Here is a 9,423-nt window from a genome sequence, read left to right as displayed (position 1 = left end):
GTAAGAAACCATCAGGTGAGATGAGAGCCTAAACCAGGATGGTTTCAGTGGGAGTCAAGAGGAAAGGACAAAAATAAGAGATACTGCAGAGGCAGAATTGCCAGGATTAGGCAACTACTTGGATATGTGGTATGTATTAGGTGTAAACAGAATTTTTGAATGCAGTTCAGACTGGACCGGTCTCTAACCTAAGAATGGCCAGAGCAGAACATAGCAGGTTAGAGGCAGGTGTGTATCAGGACGCAAGTAGTGGTATAATTTATTTCAGAGTGAGGAAAATGACTTGAAAGCAAGGAAGCCCCCTTCCTGAGGACAGCTTAACACACTGGGGTACAGGCAATGCTTACATATACATGAGTGGGCTGGACTATGACACAATCATTCTTAGGTCTTGAGTAAAAGTTTCCCACGGGAGGCTCACGTGTAGACAATGTAGGCATTCCTGAGTTCTGTGGAAACGGTCTCCAAGGTAATTGTCTCACAGTGGGGTACGGTACCTGGTTTGGTTCACTTAGCTGTTACAAGGAACAGGGGTTGTAAGCAATTCAAGCAAAGTGATGGAAGGCTCTCAGGTCCCTGGGAAATAGGGGACAGTGAACACCGGGTGCTTGGTCAAAGCAACACACTTTGCCAGAGGGTGAGATCATCCAGAGTTCAAAGGATTGTTGTTATGCCAAGTTCAGGGCACAGTCTGATAGCTGGGTCTTAGCTCTGGGAAACAGGGTGCTTCCAAAATATTTTGACATAGGGAAAGAAAAGTTACATGACTGGAATCTGGGTGACAGGAAGGATATTATAAGCAGAGAAGTCAGGAAGGGGGCGTGTTTCAGAGGAAGATGGTGAGTTACTTTGAGCATACTGGGTTTGAGATGCCAGTATCACATATAAGTAGAGTTATCTAGAAAAAGTTGGAAATTACAGAATCTGAGTTTGAAGCCAATTCATATCTTATCCAAAATTTCCTCTACAACATACCTGACAAGTTGTTTACTAACTTTGCTTGAAGACCTTAAGTGAGAGGGTATCTACTACTTAATTCCATTTTTAGATGACTTCATTATGAAAATTTTTTTTCTTTCACTAATGTTACATTTGTCTTGTTGCAACTTCTGCTCATTATTTCTAGCTCTGACTTCTGGGACCAAGCAAGGCAGGTCAAATCTCCATTCTATATAATAGCCTTTCAAATACTTAAGGACAGTTATTAAATTTTTTTTTCCAGGCTAAATATCCCCAGGTTCCTACAGCTGATTCTCATGTAACCAGGCTTTTCTAAGACCTTTAGGAAATGGTCATTAAGAAAAAAAAAGTCAAATCTTATGAATGGGGGTCATGAATGAATTGGGGTTTTAGAAAAGCACAGATGAGAAAGACTTCCTATTTTCGTAATTTGGTAGGCATAATCCAAATCACATCCCTAGAGCTCAGCTTCCAGGGCTGAGGGCTAGCTAAAGACACCGAAATGATGTGGGGAGGGGAAGAGGGTTAATTATTCTTAGGTAGTTGAGTGCCACCTGGTGTTCAAACTATGTCTCTTCAGCTGGGTTAACTCAAATACACATGTGAAAACATGCTGCTCTCATTATAGCAGAAAGCCAGGGAATAAGCAATACTGAGTGTACCTTGAGCACCCAACACCCAAACTGCTTGTCACACTAAAGGCAAAAAGCCCTTTTATCACCCTGGCCACTCTCCACTGGATAAACTTCAGCTTATGCATATTCTTCTTAAAATGTGATCCAATGAACTGAACATAGTACTACAGATATGGTCTCCAGGAAGCATAGCAGTACTATCACCTACCTCTCTAATCCTTGACACTAGAACTCTCTCAATGCAGTCTACAACTGCCCTAACACATTGTTGATTTATAGTAGGCCTGCAGTCCACTAAAACTACCAGATTTTCTTCCTTTCTTAAAATGTTTTTTTTCCAATTACATGTAAAAACAATTTTTAACATTTGTTTTTTAAAAAAATTTGAATTCCAAATTCTTTCCCTCTTCACTCCCCCTCTTTGAGGCAGCAAGCATTTTGATATAGGTTATATATCTGCAGTCATGCAAAACATATTTCCATTTAGTCACGTGAAAAAAAACATAGACTCCTCCCCCAAAACAACACCACCACAAAAAAAAAATAAAGTAAAAGATAGTCTTCTTCAATCTCCATTTAGACTCCATCAATTCTTTCTCTGGAGGTGGATAGCATTTTTCATCATGAATCCTTTGTAAGTGAACTGTCTTGGACCTTTGCACTCCTAAGAGCAGCTAAGTCTTTCACAGTTAATCATTGTACAATATTGCTATTACTGTGTACAATGTTCTCCTGGTTCTGCTCACTTCACTTCACATCAGTTCATGTAAGTCTTTTCAGGTTTTTCTGATGGCATCCTGCTCATCATTTCTTACAGCACAGTATTCCATCACAACCATATGCCACAACTTATTCAGTCATTCCCCAATTCTGGGCATCCCCTCAATTTCCAATCCTTTGCCACCACAAAAAAAAGCAAGTACCAGATTAAAAAAAGGACTCTTTCTCCCTTATCTCCTACTTCTGAAATTGAGTTTTGGAACTCAAGGGATAATTAATATCTGCATTATCTACATCACAGGGTTTCTGTGAGGCTTAAATGAGATATCAATGTCAGTTATTACGCTGTTTCACTGGGTAGATAATTCTTGGTTCACAGTTCATGCTGATTAATTTTATAAATATTATATTCCAAATTACATTTTTCTCCATTACCTTCCTTAAAAAGTTCATTGTGATCCTTTTTTTCTCTTTTCTTATTTTGTATTTAAGTTTATAGTATGTTTCTGTTTCTTTTCTTATGTATTTAAGTTTAAAATAAATTAATAAAAAAGTATGATAAATCCAACATGTAACTTTCGTTGTAAAGTGCTTAGCACAGTGTCTGGCACACCGTAGTTGCTATATTAATGCTTCACTTCTATCTACCGCACCCCCCCCCCCAAAAAAAAGCCCATCTGGCTTGTCTGTGATTCTTTCTGGCTCTCCTCTTTTGTGCATTAGAAAAATAGTTGATGTCCCTTTTTTTGTTTTGTTTTGGCTATCATGTTCCTATTCTCTTTCCTCCCCACAAATTGGGGGAAAAATAAAGTAAGAATAACTGCTAGCATTTTTATAGCATTTAGTTTGCAAAACACTTTACAGATATCTTTATAACAACCCCGGAAGGTTGGTGCTATTATTTTCCCCATTTTACAGTTGAGGAAATTGAGGCAAACAGAGGCTAAGTGACTTTCCCAGGGTCCCGAAGACAATGTTGAAGGCCATATATGAGTTCAGGTCTTCCTGCTTCCAGGTCCATCACTCTTATCCACTGCACCATCTGACTGTCTTGTAACAAACATGCAGAGTTGAGTAAAACAAATTCTCACATTGGCCATATTTGAAAAATAATTTTTTCTTCATTACTGATGCATCAGCTTTCTGTCAGGGGATGGTTAGCAAGTTTCCTCATCGGTGGTTTTGAATCATGGTTGGTCATCATTATTCTCAGAATTCCTAAGTCTTTCAAAGTTAGTAGTCTTTACAATGTTGTATTATATTGAAACATGCTTTGATCTCATTCTCTCAGGGCCAGGCCAGCTAAATTTTGCTTCTCAGGGCTGAAAGGTACTTTTAGGGGTTTGTAGTATGTCTATTCTCTACTGCTATTGACTCACTCTCTTACTGTCTGTGCTCTCTCTCTCTGTTTTACAGGACCAATGACTAGCAACCCTGTTCCATTTTGCTACTTAACATCAAGTCGCTTTTACATCTGGATATTTGTTTTAAGGATACAGCAAGAACAAACAAACATTCTAGGCCTTACTACTTTCTATCTGGAAGCCAGAATAGCTACCTAATGGTTTTTCCTGTTTATGTTCTCTCCTCTGTAAAATCCTTTGTCATGATGCCAAGTTAGTCTTTCTCAGGTTTTGATTTGGTTGACACTCAGGTTGCTAGGAGACACAGTAAACAGAGCACTGGGTTTGGAGTCAGGAAGACTTGAGTTCAAATCCAGTCTCAGACTTCCTAGCTATGTGATCCTGGACAAGTCACTTAACCCCTATCTGCCTCAGTTTCCACAACTGTAAAATGGAGATAATAATAGCACCTACCTCCCAGGGTTGTTATGAGGATCAAATGAAATAATAATTGTTAAGGGCTTAGCACAGTGCCTAGTACATAGCAGGTGTACTTACGCTTACTCCCTTCCCTGCTTAAATATTCTTCAGAGATTCCGTATTATCTAGTGATTAAAATTCAAATTCCTTTGCCTGGTATCAATATGGTGCCACATTTTGGTGGGTGGATTGGGGCATTATAAGACCTGACTGGGCTTTGAATGCTGACTCTTTTTCTCAGTACTTGTATGATTTGCGGAAAGCTACTTTAATTTTCTGGAGTTTCTTCACCTGTAAAATGACTAGCTGACCTCAGCTGTAAATCCTGGACGATCTAAGACTTTCTTTCTGGCTTCAGGGCACACCCTCTCCCATCACTGAATGTCCTGCCCCTCTTCCTCAGCTTTGTTTCTTTCCCTTCTTTAAGATGCCCCTACCTCGAGTGCCATCTCCCTCAGGGATCTTGGTAAGGCCCCGGCCCTCCCATAAGTAACAATCTTTGTCTCAAGAGCTTAGTCAGGAGGTCTCGATCTCTCACACACTCCTCATTTAATATTGTGCATCACAGCGATCTGTGTTCCATGTCATACCTAAACTCATCGTCTGGGCCCAGCGAGCATTTTCTAAGTGTTCATTGCCAGGATGAACTGGTCCCGCTTCCGGGAGAGCTCCGAGGTCCTCCTTGACCCTCAGTGAGATGCTGTGCTTCCCCTCCAAGGACGTCACAGGACGTCAAAGCTGGAAGACACCTGGGGCATATAGGAGGAAACCGAAGCCCCGAGAAGCCCAGTGCCTAGAGTGAGGTCACACAGACAGGGACGACGCGGAGTGGGATGTCCTGACTCCCCAGCCCGCCCCGTCTAGGGCTCTTTCCCCGACCCGGGGCCGCGGCTGTCTTTGCTTCTGCCGGGCCTCTAGGGGGCGCCGATCCTTTTTCCGTCTCGAACGCGACGAGCAAGATTCTGGCCCTGCCAAGGCGGAGCGAGACCTAGCGGTTCCCCCGCCCCATAGTCCGGGGTCCCCATGGCAACACTCCCTCAGAGGGACTAACCGTTGGGGATTATGTCTCTGGCTAAGCAACGGCCCGGTTGCCCTTCTGTGTGCGCCTGCGCGAGCTTCCTGACTCCTCTCCTAGACGCGCTAGGTTAAGACACTGTTGCCAAAGCGACCAAGCACCGCCTTCGGCCAACGCCCCTCCCCAACGGCGCAACGTCCTCCCTTCGGCCTCTTTCTCCCGCCCCTCCCCGCTTCGCCCCGCCCACTCCCGGCCTCTTCCTCCTACCCCGACCCAGGCCTCCGATTGCGCAGCTCGCGCCAGACGGGAAACGCGGTCGCGGGGCGATGACGTAGAGGGGGCTGGGCCGTGGACCGGCGCCTTCGTTTTGCTGCCGCCGCCGCCGCCGCCGCCAGCGCCGCCAGCGCCGCGACCGCGACCGCGACCGCGACAGATGGAGGAGAAGGAGCAGCTGCGGCGGCAGATCCGCCTCCTGCAGGGTAACCTATGGCCACCTGGGCGGGGTCTCTGCCTCCCTTTTTTCTCCTGACTCCTCTTCCTCCCCGGTGCCAAGTCCTCACCACCTCCTCAAAGACCCCTCCTGCGGCCCCTCCTCGTCCCCATTTTGTGGGGAGGGAGAGGCCCCAGTGGGTGTGGGATGGGTTTGCCTCCCCAACTCGCACACCCAAAAACATGGGAGACAACACACACACACACACACCCACACACCCATCCTCCCATCTTCCCATCGTCCCTCCCCCCACAACAACACCCCCCCCCCCCCCCCCCTAACCCCGTGGGGGGCCCACAAACAGGCCTTCCTTTCTGGTTTCTGGTGGACTGGCGTTATACAAGGAGTCCCAAGCCTCCTCCCCTCCGTGCACACATACACACAGGAACTCACAAGCTCACATAGGCTCCTGGAGGCGTGGGCCCAAACACATGCGTCTACATCTCAAGATAACATAGATAAGCAAACCCAGACTTGCGCACAATCCACTGGAGTCTCACTAGGGGAGAATGGTGGGTGAAAGCTTTCCTGCCCGGGTAGGAAGGCACTACTAGTTCATAAAAGTCTGTGAGATTCATGAGTTGTGGGACTCTATGAATCCTTGTGTTAGGCGAATTTTCCTGCCTCTCATTCCCGGTATCTCTAGGTCAGCCCTGATAAACAGCGACCCAAGTACGGTTTTCTAACATGTTTTGTTTTTTAGAGGTCAATAATAAATTAACAATAAAAGTCTTGAGTGGTTGGAAAATGACTTTTGGACAGTTTCTATGTATGTTCAACCTCTGAGGACATAAGCTTATTTAGTACTCTCTCATAGGTTTTTTATATGGTGGACATTAGGAAAGAGTGCTGGGAGTCAGAAGATGGGGTTTAAAACCCCCAGCCCTGACATTTAATTGACTGTTTGACTTAGAGCAGCTCACTCTCTGAACCTCATTTTTGTCATTCCCATTTGGTAATAGCATTTTCTCCACCACTAAAGCCTTCTTCCATAAATGACCCTGAATTCCTTGAGGCTGAATGAATTCTGGAAGGGCTATTCAAACTCTAAAAATTGATACTGCATGTGTGAGGACAGCTCTGGCTGAGCTTGGAAAGGCTTATCTGCAAATTGGCCTCAGGGTGATAAATTAACTCTTGAATAACATTTAAGTGAGGGGGGAGTTGTGGTGTGTTAATAGAGGAAGTAGTCACTACCTCCAGAAATTACAGCTTCTTGGAAGTATAATTAATATTTTGACCCCTTAACTGAAAGGGTTGTTGTGGAGAAAATGCTCTAGAAATCTTCAAGTACTATATAAATGTGAGTCATTTTCTCTCACAACCTCCCTCCTTTTAGTTTTTCACAGGGGCACTTAAAAACTTTTGGTGAATTATTCAATGCGTTGCCATATGCTGTGTCTATTCTGGGAGGATTGTAGACTTCAGATAAGACATGGGCCTTTCACCTTATGTAGCAGTATGGATATATAAACTAACTGTAAATACAATGATAATAACATAACTGCATAAGATGAAGTAGAAGGAATTTAATAGTCTTCATTTGACTTTTACCTTCAGAGATAATAATTGGCATTTCTGTAGTACTTTAAGGTTTACAAAGTGTTTTATATAGATTATGTCATTTGACCTGTACAACCCTGTGAGTTAAATAGTATGGGAATTATTACCATTTTGTCAATGAAGAAATTATGGGTCCAGTGAATTGATAGATTAGTTATAAGAGAAAGTCTGCATACTACCAAGATAAGTAGCCAGGCACCTGATAATTGCATTTTAAGCCTAATTAGCTGAGGAAAAAATTCATTTATGCAATCTGAAGGGAGGATGGTTTATTTAAATTTTAAAGAGGTTCCCATATATCTTTTACTCTGGAGTAGGTTAGAGCTGAACTGTGAATTGGTAGAACTGACCAGTTAACCAAACCTAATATTTTGCTTTTTCCAGGTCTCATAGATAACTACAAAAACCTTCATGGCAATGCCCCAACCTCATCGACTACACAGTGGCATCAGTCCACACATAGCAGTGGCAGGGCTTTCAGCACCCGATATCCTCGTCCTGGCCGAAGGGGTTTCCCACCGCATCATGGGCCCTCTTGGCGGAAAAAATACTCCCTTGTGAATCGGCCTTCGGGATCCATGGACCAGCCTGGGGATTATGGAAGTACCAGCATAGCTCAGCCTTCTTTTGGTTCAGAAGACAGTCAGGACACATCTCAGCACTATGTCCTTGAGAGGCAGGTGCAGCTCAATCCAGATCAGAACATGGTAATCAAAATTAAACCACCACCAAAGTCTGACTCACCTGCTGACTCTGATGCCTACAGGGGCTTAATTGATGATATTGAAGGGAGTCACAGGAGTGACCAAAGGCTCCAGGAAGGTGAGGGAGATCCCCCAGGGGGGAAACTGCAGGGCTCTCGACCAACCAAACTTGATGATAATAGCAGTAAGGATGACCCCTTGTTGGTCTGTCTCAAAGAACCTGGCAAGCCCCGCGTTGTGAGGTCTGTGGGCACTTCTCTTGGGGGCTCTCATGAACCCCGAAGGACTCTTAGTGAAAGTGCCATTGTATTAAAGTCCCGGTCTCCTTCTATCCTGCCTCTACGTAGTGGTTTAGGTGTTGGGAAGAAAGCAGGATCCTCTGTTCCATCCGGCTTAGGCTTACAGCACCCTGTGTCAGAGAGAGACTCTCTTCTTAATCATCCAAGTAGCCCTGCCCTGGCAGAGGCATCTGTCATTGTTACAAGGAAACACAGTCACTCTCCTAAACAAGTCAGAGAAAGCTCTTTGCTGGTGCCTTGCAAGAGTAATAAATTTAGGAAAAACAACTATAGATGGGTTAACAGCTCAGTGAAGAACCCAAGGGCCATTAGAAGATATTCCAGCCCAAGAACAGCTCCTGAGACCACTCGAAAGGTATCCTTTGGTACATTTGAAAGAACTGGGAAGTCACAGCTCAGGACTGACCTAGATAGCAAGTCAAAGAAGGCATCAATGGCATCCAAGCCTGGAACCTCAACCAGCAAGTACAAATGGAAAGCTTCTAGCTTGTCATCTTCATCTACATCCTCTTTCCTTTGGCAATCTGATCCTGCCAACAGAGATAGGCCCTCCCACCCCTCCTCAGTAGACTCAAGATCTCCCATCCCCAGTAGAACTGTAGTGGGAGTCAGTGGATTGAAGACTGCCTACAGTGAAACACCCCTCTCTCCTTACAAAGTAAAGAGCCGAACCAAGATCATTCGGAGGAGGGGGGGTACAAGGTAAATACATTTTAAAAAAAATCACATTTCTATAGATTTAGGCTTTGACCCCCATTTTACAGGTGAGGCTCAGCAAGGTGAATGACTTTCCTAAGGTCGCATAGTTAATGAGCATTGGCTATGAATGCAGATCAGTTCAGTTCAACGCAATGAGGATTTATGTACTACAATGAGGATTTATGCCTACTATGTACAAGAGATTGCTTATAATAAATACAAAGACAAAATTGAAGTGTCCTTGCTGGCAAGGAACCTGCATTTGACTGAGGAAACAGCATGTACCCAAATAAATAAATACAGAATCTGTACAAAGTAAATACAAAGTAATGTTGAGGTGAGGTGAACATTGACAATTAGGGATACTAGGAAAAACTGTTTGTGGGAGTTGAACTTTGAAGGAAGTCAGGGATTCTAAGAAATGGAAGGAAAGCATTTCAGGTCTGAGGGCCTGAGCAAAGGTGCAGAATCCAAAGATAAATGTCACGGATAGGATATAGTTTGGGGATAAGAGA

At 44.1% G+C, this 9,423-nt stretch overlaps 1 protein-coding gene across 2 annotated transcripts in view; it reads left to right on the top strand.

Moving 5' to 3' along the window:
• Positions 1-5,553: 5,553 nt before the first annotated feature.
• Positions 5,554-9,423, top strand: part of ZC3H3 (zinc finger CCCH-type containing 3) — a 509,781-nt gene continuing 505,911 nt past the window's right edge. For both annotated transcript variants that reach the window (XM_027859891.1, XM_027859892.1), the window contains exons 1-2: positions 5,554-5,632; positions 7,591-8,911. In XM_027859891.1, coding sequence (XP_027715692.1) covers positions 5,587-5,632; positions 7,591-8,911 — 1,367 coding nt within the window. In that variant the 5' untranslated portion in view covers positions 5,554-5,586. The remainder of the gene's footprint in view (positions 5,633-7,590; positions 8,912-9,423) is intronic.

This window comes from Vombatus ursinus, unplaced genomic scaffold, assembly GCF_900497805.2.
Source record: "Vombatus ursinus unplaced genomic scaffold, bare-nosed wombat genome assembly UNPS02014173.1, whole genome shotgun sequence".
NCBI classification, from domain to species: domain Eukaryota; kingdom Metazoa; phylum Chordata; class Mammalia; order Diprotodontia; family Vombatidae; genus Vombatus; species Vombatus ursinus.
This window is presented reverse-complemented; position numbering and strand designations above follow the sequence as displayed.